We start from the raw sequence: 26,599 nt of genomic DNA on the forward strand, positions 1-26,599 counted from the left end.
TCGCATCAGGCTTTATGCCCACTGAATGGCGCACAGCAACAGTTATCCCACTCCACAAAGGGGGAGCCACCACTGATTCCGGGAACTATAGACCTATTAACAGCAACAACAGAAGCACCAAAATTGATTGAAAGAAGCAACAAAAAGATTCACCAAGCACGATTTAATATAAGAATTCTGCCTCTCTGATGTCTCGGCCTTAGCCTTCAAGGAGTACCTATATAGACCTATTAGCCTGACGAGCCTGGTCTGCAAAGCCATGGAATGTATCATCATGGAACTCATAAACAAAGACATTGGTAACCTCCAAACTCTGGATCCCACCCAGTTCAGGTTTGTGAAAGGCAGATCATGCCTCCTGGACCTGATCGACTTCCTTGAGGCAGTCACCAAAGCTGTAGATGAGAGTAAAGTGGTTCACATAGCCTATCTTGACCTCTCCAAGGCTTTCAACACCATCCCCCATTCTGGAATTATAGCTAAACTCAATAAACTAGGCATAAATCCCTACGTCACAAGATGGGTTGCCAACTGGCTTACTGACAGAACCCACACTGTAAAAGTTGCAGACTCCAAATCTGACCTCAAACCAGTGACAAGTGGAGTACCACAGGGTTCCATCCTGGGACCGCTCCTGTTTGGTATCTACTTCTCTGAAGTACAGGCTAACACAGAAGGCCTCTGGCTAACGAAGTTCACAGATGACTGCAAACTAGGAGCCATAGTCAAGTCCCCAAATGATGTGAACATCCTACAGAAGGGCCTCTCTGAGACAGATGCCTGGTGTCAGAGCCATAGCCTCAAGCTCAATGCCAAAAAGTGCAGTCTCATCCCCTTTGGTAAAAACTCTGTACCCATGAACTACCACATAGGCAGCAATCTACTTAACACCGAATGCGTGATAAGAGACCTTGGGACCCAGGTGGACAGAAGTCTCTCCTTTGATAGTCACATCACCACAGTAGTCAGGAAGTCCTTCTACGTGGCACACCCCATCATAAAAGGGTTCTCATCCAGGAAAAAAGAGGTCATCGTTACCCTCTACTCATCACTCATTAGACCCATTATAGAGTACAACAGCCCTTTTGGAATGTACCTCACAAGACATCTGCAGCAGCTGGAAAGGCCACAGAAGTACCTCACAAAGAGGATTACTGGACTCAAACAAATGCCCTACACTCACCGCCTCAAAAAACTCCAGCTTTACTCCGTAGCATATCGCCTACTCAGAGGTGATTTCTGCCTAACATATAAAGCTATGTCAAACCCAGAGCTGTTGGACATGCTACACTTAAAGAAATCCCAATCCCTCTGAGCTACACACTCTAGGGACCTAAACCTTGTCACCACAATAAACAGGACATGATGGAGGGATAGATTCCTATCCCAGAGACTTCCCATACTCTGGAACAGGCTACCCATCTATGTCAAGCAAAGTTCTTCATTAGCACTCTTCAAGAAAAATCTTGATGAGTGGATGGGAAATAGGAAATACACCCCGGGGATCACTTCTGTGTCTCTGCTCATCAGTGGCACAGGAAAATAACTTTCTTGGGTGGCGTAAGCCAGGGAACCTTGTTGGCTAGGCTTGCATAGGCCCTTTAGCCAATAGCCTAGTACCTACCTATGAACCTATAAGTATTCCTTCTTAAACTTAAAAACACAAAAAAGTGAAGATATAAACAATCTCAGTCAAATATGGAATGTGGATTTCCCATTATTTCATTTCACCTCAAAAATTTTTACATGGTGTGTCGTTACAAATACCCTTATATGTTAATTTATTAAGTAGAGAAACATAGAAACCCCAGTTCCTTCAGCTCATCACCTGCTGATTGTTGTCCTTTGTTAGAATTTATGACACTGATGAGCCTGTTTACCGATAAACAACTGCAGCAAGGAAGCAGGGACAGTAACCTGAGCTCAGTGTTCTAAACAAGTAAATGTGTCAGACCTAAACCAATGTAAACGCACATACATATCTGAGGTTGTTACAGGTGTTACCGAAAGAACAAATCTTGTCTTCTGTTCTTGTAAAATAATAAAAGTATTTATTTGTGACAGTCTGATCTATGAACTGATGTTTCTTTAATTTGTTTCTTGCAGCTTGGTTTTGGATCATTTCTGGGAATAATTGGAGCAAATTTAATAGAAAATAAAAGACAGATGGTATGTATTGCCTTTCTGGATTTTGACAGATTGCTCTGCTTCTCTTACAAGGCTCCTAAAAAAAAGCAATCCAAACATAATATTTTAATGATAAATGTTGACACAGTTAGTATTAGTTACTGGCAGTCTTATCTGTAGTAAATACATTAGACTCAAACTTTGAAAGATATATCTATCAAAGAGAAAGCTTGTTTTTTTTTTTTTGTTTTTTTTTAGCATTGATGAAATGATGTTATGTAATGTCACACTACACTATAAATTAGAGTTTGCTTGAATATTTTTTATGTTATTTTGAAAGACAATTTATTACTCCTCAAGTTAACAACCTCATAAAAAGGTTTAAACACTATTAGTTTATTTAGAAAAAACTTTGGGAAGGCAGCAGTCCAAAACCACTAATGCTACTCAGAATGGAGAATAAAAATAAAGACTTTTTAAGCACTTTCATCCCAAATTTTATTACAGGAACGTCTTCAGAAAAAACTCCATTCACATACACAATTACTATATGTATTGAAATCCACCAGTAGGAATGCTTTAATTCATTTAATTGACAAATTGCATATTTCCCTTTAAATATAATGGACTGTTAAAAACATAGTGAATTAAAAATGTATGAGAATATCTAATACATATATAAATTATGAAGTTAAAATTAAATAATAGATCAAATAAATATTATAAGATCATAACATTTTTAGTCTAAGTACACATTTGATTTTAATGTTTTCATTCAAGCTAGGGAACTTATCTGCTCATAACACTACCTGCCATTTAAGCCCTCTAAAACAATACTACAACCATTGACAAATCTTGATATTTCAACCTGTTCTAATATAAAAAAAAATGAAATTTCCTAAAATTGCTGCAGTTCATACTATGCCTTGACAATAAATTAGCATCACCTTTGTCCTTAATAGCTTTAACACATTCTTTTATTCTGACCCTCGGCTCCCTTGTGCTTTTCCCAACATAGAACTGAGGGCATGTATTACATAAAGCTAAATAATGTTTGCACTGTGGCAGTGATATCTGTCTTTAGCCATAATAGTAAAATCTAAATGTTCAAAGTGAACCAGACTTAAATTACTGATGAATCTAAATCGTTTACAATTGGCACATCCAAAAGTGCCAACTATTTACTATAAAGTCTGCGATCTCTGCCCAAGTCATTTTCTAATAACTTTTTTAAGTTAAATGATCTTTTATAAACAAACTGCGGAATATCCCTGTTAATTCTAGTAAGGTCACTATTGCCTAAAATGATCTTCCAGTTATTTTTATACTATTCCTGTGGCTGTCAGTTGCCATTGCCAAAGGGAAAGCTAATTTGTTACTCTTAAGACCACTATTTTCTTCTCTGCCATCAGCATTGTTTGTTGAGAAGGAATTAACATCCTTTCTAATTTCTACACCTTGACGCAGGATAGGTGGAAATTTATTTAAACTATGTTCGATTACCTCAGAAATAATTAGATCCAGTTCATACACTAAATATTCCCTATTCAAAAACAGTTGTTTAATGTACCCAACTTCTTCCAAAAAATTCACATCTTCACTAATTAGTCGACTAGCCCTAATTAACTGTCCCCTAAATATATTCCATTTCATATACCAGGGATGATGGCTAGAATAATGTAAATAATTATTCTTGAAAGGAATTTTTCCTAAAAAATAGCATTGGTGAACTTTTTCATTCCTGTTTCCATTTTTATGGTAATATCTAAGAAGCTCACTTCCTTCCCCTTACCACTAAGCATAAAACCTAGCTAAGTTATACTATTATAGACTTTGGTGACAAATTGTTCAAGTAATTCTTTACTTCCATCCCAAAAAAAAAATCATCAATGTATCTTTTATAAAAGCTAACATTCTTGAAAAGAGGCAAAACAAAATGGTCTCCTCCCACCAATAGAGTAATAGGTTAGCGAAGGCTGGGGTTACTTTAGCCCCCATAGCCAATCAAGTTTCTGCTGGTAAATCCCTTTGTCAAATCCAAAATAAAAATATTACTTAAAACAATATCCAATAAAATACTAATAACATTCATAGAAAGAAAAATATTGCAACCTAGATAAACTAAGCATAGCCTAAAAAAATCCAATCCTGCTTGTTGATCTATATTGGTATATAGTAACACCACATCTATAGTTACCAACAAAGTTTCTGGCCCTGTGAAAATGTAATTTCTTAAACAGTCCAAAAAAGCCCAGGAATCCTTTCAAGGTAACTAGAAATAGTGACTGTTTTGTTAGAGCAGAAACTATGGGTCTGAAGGGTTGGACTTTATCATCCTTGTGAATCTTGGGGATTCCAAACAGTTTCCCCAGTTCAGGTTGTTCAACATGTAAAAAATCATAGATCTGCCATGCTAAATAGCTCCAATGAAACAGATCAAATAAAATTTGATCAACTTCATTGCAACTTCTATTAACAAAATCTTTACTGACTTTACTGTAACTATTATTTAACATTTTGTACATCTCAGCATTATAGTTATTTTGCTCCATGATGACCGTTCCACACCCTTTATCAGCTTTCATATACCGCAGATGTTTCTGTTGAATCAAGTTATCTAAAGCTATACCTACACTTGTTAGGTTAAAACATTTAAAAGCTGGTTTATTTTTAACCATATTTTCAAAGTCATTTTCACAACTTTTAGCAAATACTTCCAGTGTACTAGACAATGGGGAACTATAGCAACTTGTTTTTAACACATTTTAAAATGTATTTAAAACTGAGCATGCACACAAAAAGTTTAAAATAAACAATCAGTTCAGTATAGGATGCTCTTTTGTTGAGTGAAAAACCTTTTGAAAGAATATTTATTTCATCTAAACTAAATTCATGTCCACTCAAATGATGTATCAGTCATTAATCATCTCCCTCACCCTCTTCCATGACCTTTCTTCCCTCTGTTGGCTTTGTTGTTCAAAGGGTCCATTGGAGTTAGAGTGTGATTCCCCTTTTGAAAAATGAAGCAATAGGTGTAGTTTCACCAGTCCCAGTAGTTTTAGGAACATTATTATTGGTGTTACTATTATCAGCATTAACCTGATTGGTTACAGTGTTAGCATAGAAATTCATTTATTGGTACCAACTCGATCGGATACTTCACAAAACTCATCCATTTGGACAACGCCATTTCCTACAGAACAGTCATTGCCAGTACTGAAATGACCATTAATAATCAGTTTTCTATCCTCAAAATGTATTGGATAGGCTTGTTTATTGAAATATGCTAAAGCATTACGATTCAACTTCTTATTTTTCCTAGCTACTAAAGTAGCTACATGTCTATCTATCTTGATAAATGTACTGTTGTATAATGAAAAGAACTGTTCAAACAAAGGATGTCCAATAATCTTATTATTTAAATCTCTAACTTTTCATGGACAACTTCCAAACTGTGCCTGTAATGTTTAATTAGGCATTTAATCATTTCAAGTCCAGTGTTTTTAACAGGCCATCATAATATTTTTAAAGGGGAAAATGGGGTCCTAACTTGAGAGATGAAAAGTCAGCAAGCAAAGGAGAGTAGTAGTGCTGAAACTGAAATTCATCCTCAAGTCTTGGTGAGTACCTTTGCGAGGTGGGCCCTGTTTTTTCACAAAGTCTCATCAAGGCGACACTGATATATAGACTGTATTTATATAGCATATATCATGGACAGAAGTAAGTCAAAAACAAAAAAATGATAGCTGGGGGCACAAGTCCCAGGATAAAAAAGTGCCAAATCCTGGTAGGCACACTGGTGCCAGGACAGGAAAAATGACAGTGGAGAATCCTCAAAATCCAGAAACACTCCTACAATGGGGCCAGGCCAGGCCCAGGGGAAGGATGCCCCCCCTGTTGTAGAAAGAAGTAGCAGTCCACAAAAATCACAAAAACTGATAGCCCAAAGAAGAGCCATAAAGACGATAGAGTGGACTATTGAGGATAAGAAAGAAATTATGTACTGTTACCATTATGCAAATCCCCCAGAATTACCAGACAGAGGATATACAAAGAGATTAAGAGATAAATTAGAGGAAAGAAAAATACTTTCACGGGAAAAACCGTCATAAGCTTCAAATAAAAATGTGTGTTCATTAATACAACAGATTTTTGAAAAACAGTGTATAGATCAAGAAACTTTGATCTGTTTGGAAAAAGAAGCATCTGAGGAGGTGAGAAAATATAAACAACAAAACCTAGACATTTTTGAAAAGTATAAAAAAGAAATATGGACATGGGAAAGAAAGAGAGATTTGATACGGTGCAATATTTATGCAAAGGAGAAAGCCAAGTTAACTAATATAAAGAAAGCAGTTACAAAGATATTTGAAGAGAAATACAGGCAAAGACATCCACATATGGAACATTTCACAATAAAAAATTAATATCACAAATATGGAATGTGGAAAAGAAGATTAGTAAAGTAGAAGTTAAGGAGATAGAAGCTGAAGTTATGGTGTGTCTGCAGAGTGAAGGATTTAATGTAGAAAGTCTAACACAGACTACATCACAGCATAATGGAGTGGATCCCCAAAGTAAGGAGAACCAAGAAGAGCAGGAAACATCTGAAGAAGAAATATGGACATGGGAAAGAAAAAGGGATTTAATATGGTGTAATATTTATGCCAAAGAGAAAGCAAAACTAACCAATACAAAAAGAGCAGCACCAAAGATATTTGAAGAGACATACAGGCAAAGGAATCCAGATATGGAAAACCTTACAATACAAAAAAAAAATAAGAAGACAAACAGGAAAAGTAGAAAGGGAGATTAGTAATGTAGAAGTTAAAGAAATAGTAACTGAGGTTATGGAGCATCTGCAAAGTGAAGGATTCAGTGTAGAAAATATAATTCAGAAAGCACTACAACAGAATAGAGCAATGCATGTCCAAATTAAGGGGAAACCAGTGGAACAGGAAGCAATTGGTCAGGTGCCATATCAAGATATTTTGGAGCCTTCCACAGGAAACCAGTATAAACATTCACTTGAAGCTAGACAGCAAGGAAAGGAACAGGAGACTGTGGAAACTATGACACAGTCAATGTTGAGGAGTGATAGGCCAGTGAGTTCCATATGACAGAGCAATGGATGACACAGGATGAAATTGAAGATAAAGTGCCACAGGAAGATGCTATAGAACTTTCTATAGAATGCCTGCAGGAGTGGAAAACAAAGGATGTACCCTTAGTCTGGAAGAAAATAAACTAAGGGAAGAGTTGCTTGATTTAATGGACATAGATAGATATATTAAAATCAATGAAAGAAATAGACTGCAGAAGGTCAATAAAACCCCAAAAGTCAGAAGTCTGATAAAATAAATGAACACAGTAATTAGGACTGTCCATAGAGATCCATGCAATATAACAGAAGTAAACGGAATATGTTACTGTGCAGCTAAATTAATAACTGATTAAGTTCTACCACAAGAGCACAGGGTAGTGAGGCAAAGGAAGGGGAGAAATCGAATACCATCATGGAAGTATCGAATAGAGAAAAATATAAAGCAATTAAGACAAGAAGTGTCACTGTTAGAAGACTATAGAAGAGGGAATAGATCAACAAAAATACTAAGAAAGATAGATGTGATAAAAGAAGTGCACAGTATTAGAAGAGACCAGGATCTATCATGCACTATTGCAAATAATAAATTAAAAATTTCAGTACAGGTGGAAAAACTTACAAGATACACAGATAAATATAAAGGAAAAGTATAAAATAGGCAATTTAGTGATGACCCAAAAAAGTTTTATAGAGAATTGAGAAACAAGGTAATATGAAGATCCCGTGGAACACAACAAAAATGCTAAATGGATAAAAGAAATAAAAGAAAGAAAGAATAAAAAGTTTAAAGGTACAGGGTATGAAATGGGATGAAGTAACAGCCAGAGAGATTGAAACAAAATTAAGAAAAGCTTTGAATTGGAAAACCCCAGGCCCAGATGCAGTGCCCAACTTTTGGTTAAAAGTATTAACATCTTTGTATGAAGACCTAGCCATGAGCAAGAACTATTTATATGTGCACCTCAAACAGACTCCAATCTGACCAACAACAGGTAAAACAATGCTCCTACTTAGGACTGAACCTGCCAACTACCCCAAAAATTATAGACCAATAACTTGCCTTCCAACAACGTATAAACTATACACGGGACTTGATGCTGACAGAGTTTATAACCATTTAGAAGAAAACACAATTATGGCAGAAGAACAAAAGGACAATGAAAGAAAGTCAAATGGAACAAAGGATCATTTGTTGTTAAATAAAGTCATAGTTGAGAACTGTAAAAAGGGGAAGAATCTAAGTATGGCATGGATTGACTATAAAAAAGTGTTTGATAGTATCCCACATTCATGGATAAAAGATTGCTTAAAAATATATAAGATACATCCAACACTGATCGACTATATTACAGTGATCATTAAACAATAGCAGACCACTTTGCAATTAAACCATGATAAAGGAGAAATTATTCCAGGGTGACTCTCTTTCACTGTTGCTGTTCTGCCTTGCCCTTAACCCATTAAGCTGTTTACTTAATGGCTTAGGCCATGGCTATAATTTGGCTCCTAGAAAACAACAAAGTCTAAAGACTTCTCATCTTCTGTTTGTCGATGATTTAAAACTGTATAGCTCATCAGATGAGGAACTGAAAGCACAGCTGCAGGTTGTCAAAACTTTTTCAGATGATATTAGAATGTCATTTGGCCTGGATAAATGTGCAAAAGCAACCTTTAAAGCAGGAAAGCTACAGCACCAGAAAAACATCAGTTTGGGACAAGAATGTGATATAAAAGAACATGAGCAAGAGGGAGTGTATAAATACTTGGGAAATGATGAAGGATCAGCAATAAAACATGAACAAACGCAAGTAAAACGTAGTAAGGAATATTTTAGAAGACTTAAATTAATCCTGAAAACAGTACTGACATCTAGGAACAAAATCCAAGCAATAAACCAATTTGCTCTTCCTGTCCTAACTTACAGTTTTGGAGTGATTGATTGGCCCCAAAATGTGTTGGATAGATTAGATATTAAAACAAGAAGGATGCTTCATGCTCACCAAATGATTTATAAACATCAGTACATATCAAGATTATATATTCCCTGTTCCGAAGGAGGGATGGGCCTCCTTGAAACTGATTACATGTATAGATCTATAATCAAGGGACTACAGACATATCTGCTGACCTCATGAGACCCAAATGTATTGAAAGTTTTGAAACATGAGGAAAATAAATCTAAGATGACTTACCTGCTTAATCTAGCAGAAACATATCGGCGTCAAGCAGGAATGGAAATCGGACCGGAAGTGGAGAGAAATCAGGCAGTAACTGAATGTGCCAAAAAACAAAAGAAAGAATATAAGGTGGAGGACCAGATGAAAAGGCAAGAAATGTGGAAAATGTATAAATATAGTTACAAGCATAGAAAACTTCTGGAAGAACCTCATGTTGATCAGGAATGGTTAAGGAGAGGTGAATTCAAACCAAGAGATGAAAGGTTAATATTGGCAGCTCAAGATAGTGGGCTAGGTACATGCTGGTTTGCAAAGTCCATTGAACATGTGGGAGAAAAAGGCAAATGTAGGTTTTTTAAAAATGAACTGGAAATAGTTGCACAACTCGTTGCTGGTTGTGACATACTAATGGCAGAAGGACTGTATACTGAAAGGCACAATAATGTGGCGAGACTGTTGCAGTGGGGATTGTGCAAACATTATGGTTTTGAAGTGGCTGAAAAGCACTGGAAACATGAACCACAAGGCGTCATAGAAAATGATGAAGTCTACATCACATGGGGTCATCCATTGCCAACAATTCAAAAGATAGATGCTAGAAAACCAGATATAGTGGTCCAAGAAAAGAAGACAAGAGTAGCATTGATCATTGAAATTGCCACACCCAGTGACTACAGTGTCTTGCACACAGAGAGACATAAAGTTATAAAACATTAGGATCTGCAAGCAGAAACAAGAGCAATGTGGAAGAAAGATACCCAAATAGTTCCAATAGTAGTGGAGCAACGGGGTCTTATAAAAAAAGAGTCTAAGATCTTATTTAGATATGCTACCAATACTTGTAACTCTGTATGAACTGCAGAAGGAGTCATTACTGGGCACATTGCAGGTGCTGCGAAGAGCACTTTTGGCTGATGTCAAAGAGTGAAACAATACTAATTTCATGAACTTTAATCGTACTTTGACTTAGGAATGGGGTCTATTCCCATCATGGTATTAGAAACCCAAAATACTTAGAGAAATAAAAAAGGGAAGATGCTATTTGTCAATTAAATGAATTAAAGCATTTCTATTGGTGGATTTCAATACATTTTGATGGGCAACTGTTTTTTAAATAATTATGTATATGTGAATGGAGTTGTTTTCTGAAGATGTTCCTGTAATAAAATTTGGGACAAAAGTGCTTAAACAAGTCTATGTTTTTATTCTCCATTCTGAGTAGCATTAGTGGTTCCGTATTGCCATTCCTTGCCAAAGTGTTTTCTAACTTGGTATTACTTCCTTGTATCCAGTGTTGGTTGGTTTGACTATAAGTTTATTTCGTTACTTATTTTAAAGCAGTTAGCTTATAGAATAAGAAATGAATATCGCTGCTCTCTAACCAACTGTATATTTGGCATGTACACTGCAGAGATGACTATTTTCCAATAAAGAGATAACTTTGGCTGGTCTGGAAAAACAGTGATGTACAAAACATGCATTTGTCTGTTTTGCTGAGAGCCTTTGCTTGAGAAGCTCCAGAACATCTGAAATATTTCTGTAAAAGGAAGAAATTAACATCTAATGTGTCTGAGCTTCTTCTTCTGTAGAGTGTTTGACTGTGTATCCATGTGACAAACTCCTGTAGAAACTAAAAGTTATTATCACTGAATCATTAGTTGGGTCTTTGTCAATTATAAATGTCCAGAATTTACGCTTAGCACTGCAGACATATTTTGGTAATATTAATGAATATTCATAGTATAAAAAAGGGGTGGTCATGCCAAAACACAAAATATCAGTTTGCATGAAATTTCCACCAACCCATTTCCGCTATGGATTATGTACATACCAGTCAAAGTCTAAGTGCAAGAAATCTGGACAAGGCTTTAACTAATGGGAAGACAAAGGCCAAAAATAAAGAGAGAGAGAGATTTTAAATATTGCTCTTATAAACACATAAAGTAGCTAGAACAACAGGATTTGTGTTAACATGCATTTTCTGAAACTCAAATGTATGCCATTATGTAGTGACTTCAATCTGAAGTGATTTGCCAGAAAAGCACAAATGTTATGAGAAAGAGACCAAAATATAAGATAAAAATATGTACATTTTGCAGAAATATGGACAGTTGAGAGGTTTGTGTATTCCCTGGTACGGGCACTGTTCCTAGTGCAAGGAAGGCATAAATTAGGGCATATCCTCAGCAATGAAGGGCAGAAAAATTGTGCTGTGATTCCAGAAGATAAACAAGCAGCAAGTCAGTTGGGCATGTAATGCTGAACTACCCAGATCAGAATATTGAGATGATGTCAAACTTGGGGGCATGCCTTCTGGGAGAGCTCTGCATACAGTCAGCTCTTTGCAGAAGTATTCATACTCTACATAATGAACATATTATGCCTCAACATTCACTGTGGCTGCACAAATTAGCTATAACAACATAATGCGCATATTGCATGTGCACCTACTGCAAAACACAGGATCACCAGAGCAATGAATATCTTTAAATGCAACACTGAGCCTTGGGGATGGCACTCCTGTATCCGAGGGTTGACAAACATGTTTTGGATATCTAGCAAGAATCAATGAGCATAAATTTGTTCACAGTAAGTAACACATTTTGTGGATGACAATCCACCATTCCACGTTATACCTAACTGCAGTAACCTCCTGCAGCTAAATAGATGGGTATCTAAATTTGATCCTATGTTTACATTTCACTACTATCTGTCACTGCTATACAGGGAGGCCTTCATTAAGTTATGATAGTGATCATCTTGCCTCTAGTAATGTTCTAATTTTATAGTTTTATTAAATACAGTAACATGTTCTCCTGTCTGATTCCTGTCTGGGGTACTTTTTGAGTGGACTCTGCATGTTCTCCCTGTCTTTGCCTGTGTTTTCTTCAGGTATTCCTGTTTTCTTCCACATCCCCCAAATGTGCAGAAGGCAGGTTGGCAACTCTAAATTCTGTAGGTATGCAGGGAGTGTGTGCACAATACAGATGAAAGCCCTGCCGATCTACTTCCATTCCCTATTTGTCTAGTAAACTCTGTGACTGTTTCTGAGGTCCTTATAGGAGTCATATGTGACCAAGCAGCTTTGGATGGATGGAAGGATTAAATGTAGTACAGGTCTCTCATTAGTGGAAGGGGGCTTCTGTTATAGTTTTCATTAGTGTATTTTTCAGATTTCCAGTTGATATATATGTATAGATAGATATAAAAGATAAAGAGGCATTTACTGCAGTTTTTAATAGATCCTACCTGTATTCATTGTGATGCATGTGAAAATTGAATAGAGAATAAAATATCACATTACTGTCTCATCACATTTAATGTTTATTTATTATGTATTCTTTCATTCTTTTTTATGTCTCAGATAAAGTACAGCAAGAAACTTAAATTAGTATGTAACTATATTTATATGTTTCCAGAAGCCATATAAACATTGTGCTCAGAACAGTTAACATCATTGGTCATAAACTCGAAATCATAAACATTTTAATAGCAAGTAAATTCAACAAATATTGACTTCATTTTACCAATTATACTTTGTGGTGGTCTGCCTGCCATCTAGGATTAGTTTCTCTGCCTTGTACGCAGTGAGTCCCAGGACAGACTCTGATTCCCCTGTGATGCCAAATTGGATAAAGCTGGTACAGGAAAGGGCATGAATGAATGAGTTATACCTTTTAAATTTAAATATAAATTATCTGTGTACTTTGTAACAATGTAAATTAATTATAAAGAGTTATATAACCCTAAGCAGTATGGCTACCCTCTCTCATAAATTATGCAGTGCTATTTATGCCTCAGGTTATGGCTGAAAAAAGTATATCACACTAGGCATTTACACAGTCAAACAAATTAATAATAAATATTGGTAAATAGTACGCGTTTGTATTATTTAATTAATCTCTGTAGCATTGCAGTTGTCTAATGTTTGCAAAATATATAGACATGTTTCTTTATTTCTACTTTGCATTTTCATCAGTTGAGTTTCCTAGGAGTGGGGAAAAAGTTGTTGGATTATGAATGACCTGACATTATCTGATATTCCATGATTCACATAAACTTTCTGTATAGGATAGAAAGAAGCAAGAGGGAAGCATGGCAGAACAGTACTAAAGCATCTATTATAAATATAATTTGATGTACAAAAAAGTACACTTGTGTAAGAAAGTACCATAACCATAATGACTAAAATGTTTGCCTCACAGACATAGAATACAGGGTTTGATTCTCACCTTTGAGGGAATTATTATAGCAATAACCCACGCCTGGGTGTGGGTAATGCTAAATTTACCCACGGTTGGCGTGGTTTGGTCCCGAGGCGGCCGAGGACCAAACAAAGCCAACCGTGGGTAAATTTAGCATTACCACACCCAGAAGTGGGTTATTGCTATTATACCATGACATTATTTAAGAAAAGAAACTGTTAGTTTTCTAAAATAATGGCATAGTATAATGCCTGTTTACTGCCCTTCCGCAGATGTCTGGCATCCGGCAGTTCTGATGTACTGCGGCGCCTGCGCAGTACATCAGAGCTGTGGGCAAAACGGAGAAAGCAAGATCTCCGTTGCTTTTTTTTCGTCTCGCTATGTTAAATGAGTCTAACAGAGCAAGACGCAGTTAAAATAAACAACGGACAGCTCCGTTGGTTCTTTCAAAACTGTCACGCTATGTTAAACTCATTTAACATAGCGACTAAAAAGCAACGGAGATCTTGCTTTCTCCGTTTTAAACACTGCCTCGCTATGTTAAATGGGTTTAACATGGCGAGACAGCTTTAAAATAAGCAACGGAGATCTCCGTTGCTTATTTTAAAGCTGTCTCGCTATGTTAAACCCATTTAACATAGCGAGACAGTGTTTAAAAAAAACGAGTTATACTAATGGAAAAAAGTCCGGGCGACCGGACCTTTTTCCATTAGTATAACTCGATTTACAACGGGCACGCTGGCCAATCAGCGTGCACGTTTTGGGGGGATCATGGTATAATTAGCATTAAAAGAGCCCACAAGGGCAGCTAGTACTTACCTATAAACACCTCGTCTTATAGTAACTAGTAAACACCTGGGCAAAAAGAACTCAGAATAAGTGCTTTTGCTGCCAAAGCCATGGTCTTAAACTCAGTGCTGAGAAATGCATAGCTGTACCCTTTGGGAAGTCAATCATCTCAGCTAATTACCATGTTGATAATACACCCCTAAGCGTCAACTGAGTGGTTAGGGATCTGGGTATGCAAGTAAACATTAGCCTTACCTTTGACCACCACGTGGCCACAGTGGTGAGGAAATCATTTTATGTTGCTCAGCTTATAAGTAAGGGCATGGTATCTAGGTCCAAAGATGCCATTATCCCACTGTACTCTGCCCTTATCAGACCAATCAGAGTACAATGCTTCGTCTGGTATGTACCTGACCAGGCATATGCTGCAACTAGAGTGACCACAGAGGTTCCTTACAAAAAGAATATAAGGCATAACAAAACCTGCCTTATGCAGAGCATCTTAAAGCCCTTTTTCTCTACTCAGTCTCCTATGTTTTGCCTGGAGGTGATCTATGCCTGGCTTACAAGGCATCTGCAAACCCCACACTTATGAATCTCCTATATATTTGTAAGTCAAAGTACCAGAAATACAAGGTCTAGGGAACTAAATTTTGTCTGTGGCTTAAACAGAACATGCTGGAGAGACAGATATGTGTACCAGAGACTGACCCTCCTATGGAACAGGATTCCCATCCATGTGAAGCTGAGTTCGTCTATTACCAAGTTTAAGCACAACCTAGACCAGTGGATGAGGAACAGGAAATTTACACCGGGCTTGGCACCCATGCCTCTTATGGACAGAGGTAGCTTATAAATGCCTGGCTCTCAATGTCCTAGTTGGATACAGGACATCATTATTCTTTTGGGAAAACTTGGCTAGGCTTACAATGCCTCCCCCAGGTCATTAGCCTAGTAATAGTCTATGAATCTATAAACCTATGTCCTACTGATCACTTACGCAGTTTTCCCTGACATATGGGTTATCACCTCTGATGTCTGACTAGAGTACCAAAGCTTTAGCTTCCTGAAGTCATAATTCCAATGCATGACCTCAGCTCATAAGCATAGGGGTATACGAATGGACTTACAAGCATGTACCTCAGATTATCTCCAAGCCAGAGGATTGAAGACTACTGAGAGAGGGAGATCAGTCAGCTAGGAGGGGTGTAGCTTGAATAGGTAAGTAAACTCCCCCATTTCCATCTAGCAGAGTAGAAGCTGAAGCAGAGCCAGAGACGGAGAAGAAGAGTGAAGTAAGCCAGAGAAGAGGGGAGAGAGTGTGGGGAGGAAAACTGCAGCAGTGATCAAGAACCAGGAACACAAAGACAAGCAACCAAAACATAAATCCAAGTAGCACACAAAAGGACACCAGGAACTAAAAAAAAATCCTTTAATTCACAGATTAAATGCTTTCTTCAGCTTATAGCCAAAGACTTCATCAGAAGTGCTGGTCAGTCTTCCTGAAGGATTTAGTGCAGTCCAGATAAAATCTCAGTTGTCTGTGAATGTCCAGAGAATGTAAGATTCTTTCCCCTCGCTACAATGGGGAGTTGGGAAAGAAAGTGTGTAGGTGAATAGCCTGATTGAGGGACAGCTTGTTCACTACCTTAGGCATAAATGATGGATTAGCCCTGAGATTCTCCCTGTCCTTGTAGAAAATAAGAAAATGTGGAACGGACATGAGAGCTTGTAACCCAGAAAGTCTCCTAGCAAAGATGAGAGCCAACAGTATAACAGTTTTCCAAGTGCAGAATTTTAAGGAGACAGAAGATGCTGGTTTAAAGGGAGACAATGTAAATTTTTCCATCAGAAAATTGAGATCCCAAGGGAGAGTGATAGGTTTTCTTGGTGGGTGAAGATTAGAACTGCCCTCAGGAAAAGCTGGATTTCTGCTTTAGCCATGGGGGGGGGGGGGTGAGTGGCAGGCAGGCATTGATGGCAGACCGGTGAGCTTATATTGAGGGTAAGACAGACATGAATGAAGTAATTTGCAAAGATATTGCAGGACAGCAGGGACCTGTGATAAGAATGGGTCCTGGCTGTTTGTGGCACCAATAAGAAAACCTTTTCCATTTAGTTGTGTAAGATTTTCTAGTAGTGGATCTCCTGGCTTCCTGTAGTACTTGAACAACTACCACAAAAAACAGGTGTCTTTGAGGGATTAAAATCCTATCATCCACAGAGTCAGGTTGAGTGAAAACAGATTTGGGTGAAGAAGTTAGAGAAGCAATCCTTTTTGTTGATTGATCAGGTCTGGTTGCAGAGGAATTTTCCTATAATTTCCCTTTGACAGGTGAAAAAGCAAGGGAAACAAATATTTCTGTCAAAAGGGGGTCAGTAGGAGAAGTTTGGGTGCTTCCCTTTGTGCTTTTTAGGAGAGTTCACTTTCACAAATCCTATCAAAAATATTTATAGTGGGGTGAAGAGGGCATGTAACATGCTGGGGCCATGTAAACCACAGTGAAAATCAATTTTAATTGAATCACAATCACTGAAAAAAAAAAAAAGTTCAATTTCCTCACAAAGAGATTAAATTCAAGAAGTAAATCAACAATATCAGGTTCTCTGTGAAATGGAAATGATACCAAGTATCTTCTAAATGACTGTAGTTAACTTTAACTACACTCATTTGGAAGTTACTCTGCATCATTTCTATTTGTTTCAAAAAGGTTTTATGTTTGCACCTCAGAGAGAACCTGATATTGTTGTTGATAGGATTTGTGAAAGTGAAGTTCGCACAGTTTGTAAAAACAATAGTAAGAAACATTACAATCTGAGCAAGACCAAGTCTGCAGTCTTAAGAGTTACCTTGTGACAAATCTTTACATATAATGAAACCAGACAAGGGTGGGGGGGGATCCATCTTGATGGATAGCACCTTATACTCTGTGAAAATGTTAATTTGTTACACGATAACAAGAATATATAGTGTAGTCTCTTTGTACAAGGTACATATAGCTTATAGAAAAATAGATTCATTTCTATATGATGCTTTGACCCAGAGTGTCATAGTGATGAGTATGAGTTTTTGTTAACCAACCATCCCAGGATACCTTCCATCTTCAGGATTCCCAAGGTTTATAAGGACCCCTCAGATCCTCCACTTAGACCAATTGTTTCTGCACAGGGTCCAGATCCCATTCCTTGACTGTTTTTTAGACCAGTCCTTGAAATCTTTTTCTACTAACCATTAACACATATTTAAATATTTGTGGAGTTTCCTACGTAGTGTTTCCCCTGATTCTTGACACCATTGATGTGGTGGACCTGTTTGGAAGCATACCCCATCAGGAGGGGTTATTGTGGTTTAGGGAAGCCCTTTTGTCCTGTGATTTGTATAGGCACAAGGAACATTTATTTATTTGTGGATCTGATGGAACTGGCATTGACCAATAATTTCCTGTTTTTTGAAGGGGAATATTTCAAACAACTCATATGAGTAGCATGTGCCTGCATTTTTGCTAATATGGTGATATGGAAATGGGAGAACTTGTATATCTTGAATTCCCATTTCTCACAACACTGGACAAAATATTCCCTTTACTTGGATGACATCTGTGTTTTTTGGATAGGAGCTAAGGAAACATTAACCAAATTTATTAATTACATTAATAAGACCACTGATTTTTTTCGAGTAACCCGTGTCTGCTCTGTGGGTTTATTTCTAATATTTTCAGAAAACCCACTTTTTCCAACTCCTACTTACGTACATTACCATAGTAGTCACCCCAAGGTTTAAAAAAAATAACTTGGTTAAGGGTCATATCATTAGATTATCTAAAATGATATCCGATGACTCACTGTTTTTGAAAGAGTTGGGAAAACCTACTAACATGTTTCTTGATAGGAGATATCCAACCCAGATGCTAAGTAGGATTAAAAATGAAGACTTTTTTTCCTAGTCTGGAAATCAAGGAAGAGATAAGCACTTCCAACACTAAGACTTCTCAGAGCAATAAGAATTTCACTTGGGCTATGATTCTGAGGTACAGTTCCATTAGTAGGGATGTTAAAATAGTTATTCAGAATAACTGGAACATTTTTAAGACAGATACAAAATTGTCTAAATGTCTTGGTAATACTCCCAGTTTTACACACAAGAGGGGTCACAACTTAAAAAATGTTTTTGAAAATCCTGGGAAAGCTATCAATAGCAGCTCTAGAACTTGGAAATGTGGAGCTTGTCATTATTGTAGGCATATGCGGAGTGGTGATACGTTTCCCTGACAGCTACAAAGACAAACCCTTGCATTTTTCTTTTTGGGCTAATAGTGACTCCAAGGGTGTAGTATACATTGCCGTTTGTGGTTCATGTTCATGTTTTTATGTAGGCAAAATAGAATGTGTCAGAAAGGAGAGAGTCTACAAACATCTTTATAATATCAGGAAGATGGACATGAAGAACACATTGTATAGACATACCATCACTTGTTTGACCACTGAACATTGAATGGATCTTTTTCAAATTTGGGGTTACTGACAAGGTTTATAACTCACCCAGAGGGGGTGACTGGGAAACCCAGTTAGAACGCAGGAAACTGCTATTGCAGCTCTGCTTAAATGCTGCCCAAAAAACCTGGTTTAAATTATAAAACTTCTGTTTCCAGCATCTTGAAAATAAAAGCTGCTCAATTTTAGTTAATGTATTTCTTCAGGAATTTCTTGTAAAGAATTTTGAATTAGTTAATATTTAATATTTAACATTTAAAATTATTCAGCTTTATGATACAAAAGTTTTTGACGAAAACATGATAAACTAAGATTATTTGTGTATTTTATTTTCTTGTTATCTGATACTTTTAATTGCCACTGTTTAATCAATTAACTATTTTATTTTCAGTTATATTGGTTACTTCTTTGATCACATGATTGGTTGTTTCAAGTTTAAATTTAGAGTGTTTGTGCTTGTTCCCCATGCCCTGATGAAGTCTTTATTTACTAGATGAAAGCAGTTAGCAGGAGCTCTTTTACCAGTTTTAATAAAACTACTTTATATTAATTTTAATTTGGATTATCTCTGAACTTAGTTCACTATCCTGGACATTTATCATTCTGGTTGTTTGATTCTTTGATACCTTATGAAACATGCTTGTTTTTTTAGGAGCTGGAGGTTGAGAGTCAAGTACTGAAGAGGTGGACTGGAAAGCCTCAAGTAAAGTAGGGCTCAGGAAGGGACAAGCATGCCCATTTCCAAGAAGCTACAGTACCTCTTCTGTACATCAGAGATCTGAGAGGAGTACCATTCAAAATGTTTCATCAAGTTCTGGATAGTCTCCCCAGAGAAATCTTACATAATAGGGGGATTTGGGGAAAGGGAATCCTCTTCATCCAAACATCTGTCCAGGAAAGTGCAATTCAGAACAGTCTAAACAGTGGTCTGAATTATAACCTTGTTCTTCTTCAGAAGATGATACCATAACAAGTCTTTGAAGTGCAGCCTCTGGCTGTAGAGACCCAAAGGAGGAGGGTATCAAAACTATAATAGCTTTGGGAGAGATCTATCCACTCCTCCCTAGCTGCTGAGGGAGAGGCCAGATGTGTAGTCTTTCATTTTTCTTTTTGGATGTGATGTCTGCCTGAATGAGATGCACAGGTTCATAACCCTGCCCAACCTCTATAAATGTACCTGGAATTTCTTCCCTAACTAATATTTGAGGGATGCCATGATGTCCCAGAACCATACTGGCCATAGATGGGGTCTCTGTAGCAGACAACGGAGTAATTTGGGTTCTGTAACCTCAGCGGGTACATCAAAGTCCAAAATGTTAGACTGGGTATCTGTTCTGAGCTTCTTAAGCTTCTTCTTAGGCAGAAGAGAGACAACTGGGGATGTGGAATTCACCTGAGATTCTATGAAGATCTTGAGAGAGGAAAACCTCAGTCTAAGGGTTTTGGGAATGAATGATTGACAAATGGATCAAGATTTGCGATCATGTTCCGGTTCTAGACAGAAAAGGCACTTAGTGTGCAGTGCAAGTCCTTATATGGAATTTGTCTGTCGCACTCGCACTTATCCCTCTTAGCTGACATCTAGCAAAGTTGAACAAAAATAGCATAAGCAAAAATGACAAAGGAAGGTTTCCCAGTAAGGGACTAATATGAATAAAGGACGGGGTTAAAAATACTAAGGAGGCAGACAAGAGAAGAAGAATGAAAAGTACTGCTGAAAATGCTGGGAGAAGAACAGGGAACCTTGGTGTTTGGAGCCAATCTTCAAGTCGGTGGTTTCTGCTGAGGTTGTATAATGTATAATCCATTCAGATCAAGTCCAAGTTTGTTCATGCTCTTAATCCTAAACACATAACAGTAATATAAAACAGCATAAAAACAGTAAAAGGGACATATATTAAATACTGATAAGCTCCAGGTTAATTTACACATAGTAAAATAATGTTTTAAAATGCCTTCTGAAATGTATCTGGTTGAATGGACATCTTACAGATCTCTACCCTGGAACATTCCCAAGTGGCATGGTAGTGGATTCCAAAGAGGAGCCTGGTAAGAAAAAGAAAGTGAGCCAGGACCCCCCAGGTGCATCCTTGGAATAACTAGCAATCCCATATCAGGTGAGTGGAATGGAATACAAACAATTGGTTACCAGCAAAGTTATAGGGCAGGCAGGATCCTTGTTATCAGGGCAAGGTACTGTCGTACCAAAATGTTACAGATGGAGCTATAGGTAGTGGGTAGCTAGTATAGGCTCAACAGAATTGGAGTAATATGACTGTATCTTGAAGAATCCTATAGATGTTCTGCACCCACTAATTTGTTGAAGGTCTGCATTAGCAAGCCTAAGATATACAAACAACAAATGTCAAGTTGCTGGGGAACCAAAGCATGTACATCTGCTACAAGGTCTTCAGATGTAATAAGATACCTTATCTGGATAACGGTTGTCATATAGTAATATGAAGGTCTAACAGCTGTCATTTGATCATTTACTAACAGCTGTACACAAAGAACCACACTCAAACACAAGGGAGAGAGATGGATTTGGAGCTGTAGATGTTTTTGGGTTACCTGAATGGCCAAAGTTTTGGTACTGGTTGAAGTATGCGTCCTTATTTGTTTAAAGATGTCACCAAGATGTCCCTCAAGTGACTCCAGAGCTGATAAGTATTCCTGAGGGAAGGAAAGGTAAAATTTGTTGTTATCTACATGGCAGGGATACGTTAAACTCAGATGACTCCTGCCAAGTAGAAGCATATAAAATGTGAAAAAAAGGAAGCACTACATGAATCCCTTTAGAACACAACACTGGGGAGGGAAGTTCAAGCAATAATTTCACTTGGAAACTGCTGAGCAACTGAAAAAGTACGACACAAAGTAGTAGAGGATTGTGGTCAGCAGGCCAGAGGTGGAGTACAGGTACTGAAGCATAATCATGTGGCTCAGGCAATTAGCACAGGAGCTGAGGCAATTAATGTAAAAGCCACTATCTGTTAAAAAGCTGCTTCCTGTACTCCAGGATATTATTCCCTAAGCTTCTATTTGCAACCATTGTGACTCTTAGCAGTTAGCAGACAGGATTAAAGAGATGAGCTATGTATGAGCTGTTAACAAGCTGATTTCCTGCGGTCCACTGCTTTATTCCCTCAGCTTTCATTTAACTAATGTGTGACTATGAGAAAATCTCTTAAATGGTCTTGTCAGCAGCAAGCCTAGTAACTACATATAAACCTATGGATGTGGCTGAGATGTCAAGGTGGACCACTGATTAACAACACTGATTTCACATCACAAGGATATCATTAACTACTCTTGGGAGGGTAGTCTCAGTACTATGGCAAATCTTGAAAATCAGAGTAAAAATAATTGAAAAACCATGAGTTATTTGAAAAGATTCAAGTTGTGTGTACACTGCTTTGTCAGCAACCTTAGCAATACATGGCAACTTAGAGATTGGATGGAAAGTTTCTACATTTTGTCACTCAAGACATGGTTGAATGAGAAATGGGGTAATTAAGGCCTGTTTATGCTGTACTGGAAATACTTTGGACCTCAAGAGATGAATGCACAGGATGTTCAGTCAGCATAGTGCCAACTTTGTTGGACCATGGTCCTGTCTACATGTAGAGGTTCAGAAGCCTGAAATGAAACTCATGGCCTGAGAATAGTCAATAGACTGGAATTCATACTATACCTTATCTAGTGACTTCAGTGAGAGGCCAGTGTGTGTGTTCCAATGAAGCCTCCTGGAGGGTGTCAAGCCTTTTCAGTTCTGCCTTGGCCTTAAACGTCCATGTTATCGTTCCAGTATTTGCCTCTTATATAGTTTTTGCATTACTTTGTGAATTCACTGAGTGCATGCAATTTGTTTATTTTTCAATTATTTTTCAATTGCTTTTATTTTCCTTTTATTACTGTCTACATGTATAGGAACTCTAGGCCTTTCATATGGACTTGTTGCAGTGTTTCATGTTTAGATGTCTATTTATGCTTTGTGCTGTTACTGTTATTGTTAGTGGCTCATATTCTTTTATGTCTGTTTTCTTGCAGGGTATGAAACTATTTTCTAGGGTAGTAGGTGAGGTCTTCTGGTGGCATTTTTTCTTTTTGCTCTGCAGCATTTGTAGTTTGTGTTTTTTCTTTCATAGTAACATAATAACACAATTCTTGTCACTGGCTACTATTGAGAAATATTTCTGTTTATTGACAGTTTATTTGGCATCTTTAATGACAAAAGAAGTTGTTTTAAGACCATTCAGTCTGTTTGCTGTTCTATGTTGATCTTTTCTGATACAGATGTTCCCTGTGATGCAGTAATTTTCTGAGCTGAAATCTTGAAGGACTGGAGTTTTTAGTACTTGTTGCAGCTGGGTGGTGATTGATTTTTGTTGTTCTCTATTGTTATGCAGGAGATTTGTGTTTTTTTTTGGGGGGGGGGCAGTGACTGAGGGTGGATTCCATTAGATGAGTGCTAACCTTAAACAAGAAAAGACTGGAGTTGCTACTGCGATAGAAATGTCTGCATTTTCCCCGGTTTCACAGCTTGGTGTGAGTAGATGTAAGTATTTTACATGGATTGCCTCTATGTTTGGTGACTGTTTCTTCTAATTGAACTTTTAGTTATTCTGCCATTTCAGATACAGTAGGATATAGTACTGGATTTGGGTAGGTCAGGAACTCTGTTGCAGTCTATGTCTGTCATGTCACTGTGCTATGTATTTCGTCTTTCCTGTTTTTGCAGTCAACTGCAGTCAACATTTTACTGCCTGGTCAGTTATGGAATTAAACCTTCAGCAAATCAGAACTATTATTCTGGCTTCACTGACCATTTGAAGTAGCAGTACTGTTGTCTTTGCTGTGGGAGTGAGTTTATAGTAGAATTTTGTAGTAAGCAAACTTTTTTTTCATCTTTCTAGATTATGGGTTTTGGGGGTGGTTTTTTTGGTTTTGTTTGAGGGTTTTCATTAAAACAAAAAGCCTTGTAAAATATAACATAGGTTCAAATGGATATAACAAGAGACAGCTATATAAAGGGTCTACCTGCCAAACATTAGTGGGAATACGTAAAACAATAGCTGGAAACATACATTTTAAAAAAAGCTGTCATATAATTGGTGAAAAAAACTTCTTATGCCTACACTATCCATATTATTTTGTAATGTGAATGGCCTCACAGATATGGACAAAAGGCAAAGACCACTGAATTATATTAAGCAATGCATAGTCTAAATAGCAATGCTACACGAGACACATTTGGAAAGAAGTGAGCATGTGAATTTGATAAAGAATTTCAGGATGGATATTCAGCAGAGTATCAGGGACAAAGGAAAAGGTGAGTACTTATACTAATTCCCAGAGAAGCTCCAATAGTGATAGAAGTGGAGAAAAAAAAGATAATAATGGGAGATTTGCTACTAGCAAGGGAGGATGATTACATTGGCATGTATTTATATTCCACATAAAACTGCTTTTATGGAGTTTAAGAAAACTTTGGGTGAAATAATCAGCTTTCAGCAGAGAATTATACTTATTGGTGGGGATTGGAACTTGATTTGCAACAGTGAGGATGTAGCTGGTGGACCTAGGAGGGAAAATATAACAAAAAGAGGGTAGATTTCTGCTAAAATTTATGAAAATATTTGGTATGGAAGACATAATTTCAGTAATATGAACTCCAGGATAGCTTTAGTCTAGGCAGAAATTATATTTCAAATGAACACATGCATTTAATTAAAAGCTTTGACACACATCCAATAATTATTTCAGATCATGTACCATTATCAACTAAGATAAAATGCAGCGTGATGAAATAAAAGTGAGACACTGGTGCTTTCCCATCTACCTGTTAAAAAGAGAGGAATTTAAGGAATGGGTAGTGGAAATTATTTGAGAGTTATTAGGGAAGATAACATTTTCTTCAGAAATTATACCTAGTGAATGGGATAAAATTAAAACAAAGTTTAAAAATATGGTAGATATAAAAGAAAGAGAGATATGGTTATGTAGTAACAAGGATAATTTAGAGGGGCTGACAAAGATTAAAATACTGCAGCATAAGTGGAATCTCACAGTTAAAGAATAGGTGCAACTCTAGAATGCTGCAGACAAATTAAGGGAGTATCTGGATAATATGCATGACTTTAGAAATAATGATGTTAAGCAACTGTTTTGGTAATAGCTGCAGAGCACAAAAACGGTAAGCACAATGACTTGGCAACAGAAAGTGGAAAGGGCTGTTGCCATATCTAGGGAGCTTATAACAAGGAAGGTAACCAGAGAGGTATAAGAAATATTACTGAAATTGTATGAAAATTTGTATAAAGCTGAGAAATATGGACATCAAGAAAGAACAGAAATGTAAATATTGACGGAAGATTTAAGTATGCCAAGGTTAGAGGTACAGTTAGGATAGGAAGTGATAGATAAAAACAGTGACATATAATCAATCTGCAAGAAAGTCTCCATGAACAGATGGTATCCCCACGGCTGTTTGAAAACTATGAGGAAAGAAAGACTTAAAATCTGTTTAACAGTATTTTAGAGGAGGGGAAGCACCAACATCCTGGAAGAAAGCTGTAATGGCAGTAATACCTAAAGATGGTAAAGTCCCATCAGACCCAGCTTCATATAGGCCCATTTCAATTTTAAACCATGACTGTAAAGTGTTTATGTCTACAATAGCTAAAAGAATGTCAAATATGTTGCCAAAATTGATAGGTATAGATCAGTGTGGTTTTGTGCCAGGGAGGCAAACATTTGACAACATTAACAGAACAATGACGATCCAGAAGGAAGCAGAATATAAGAAGATACCACTGTTGTTGGTGGGTCTTGATGCAGAGAAAGCATTTGAAAGAGTAAGCTGGGTTTTTATAAATAGGGCAATGGGGGAGGGGTTTGACATAATGGTTAAGGTGCTTGCCTCATGGGCACAAGGTTTTATTCTGATCTTGGATTATTGGTAAGGCTTAAAAATGGTCCTTCAACAGAGCAAGACAGCCTACTATTCACCAATGAATCACTTATAAAGTGCCTGCATTCCCTGATACAATAATATGGTTAATTAAAAGGATACACGAGAGATCGAGGACAAAAATTAAAGTGGGAGGGTTCCTCTCCAATAAGTTGTGCCTAAATATAGGCACCAGGAAGGGTTGCCCTCTTTTCCATTTGTTATTTGCATTATATTTAGAGCCATTGGCAAAGAAAATAAGGGACTTATAAATTCAAGGATGTAATTGGTAAGATAATTAAGGAAAGCTTGCTTTATTTGCAAATTATATTATTTTGTACCTGATAAACCAGAAAAGGACATCTCAGTGTTGTGGAATATTTTGAGACAGTTTTGAGTCTTTTTGGAATATACAATTAATGAAGACAAAACAAAAGCTATAGCTGTAAACTATGTACCCACACATGAATTGGTTCAGTAATACCGTATTTATGGTGACATGATAAAATATTTAGGTGTATGGATTAAAATGATTCTGTTATGGCAGCTAAGGATATGTGCGACGAGATTAAACAAAATATAATATAAAAACTGAGAAAGTGGAAGCTCTTGATTATGGAGATGGATAGCAAGATACAAGCATTGAAAATGTCTTTAGTCTGTTTAGTTTTATATACAGATCAGGCATATTTTTATCAATCAGAAGAGAACTTGTGAACAGTAATTAATTAATAAAGAGTAGAAGGATTTTATT

At 37.1% G+C, this 26,599-nt stretch overlaps 1 protein-coding gene across 4 annotated transcripts in view; it reads left to right on the top strand.

The window, feature by feature from the left end:
* Positions 1-26,599, top strand: part of TMEM255A (transmembrane protein 255A) — a 370,298-nt gene that overhangs the window by 149,923 nt on the left and 193,776 nt on the right. For all 4 annotated transcript variants that reach the window (XM_044057351.1, XM_044057350.1, XM_044057348.1 and 1 more), the window contains exon 3: positions 2,107-2,169. In XM_044057351.1, coding sequence (XP_043913286.1) covers positions 2,107-2,169 — 63 coding nt within the window. The remainder of the gene's footprint in view (positions 1-2,106; positions 2,170-26,599) is intronic.

This window comes from Protopterus annectens, chromosome 15.part0 (assembly GCF_019279795.1).
Source record: "Protopterus annectens isolate FY-2018-M chromosome 15.part0, PAN1.0, whole genome shotgun sequence".
Classification (NCBI taxonomy): Eukaryota; Metazoa; Chordata; order Ceratodontiformes; family Protopteridae; genus Protopterus; species Protopterus annectens.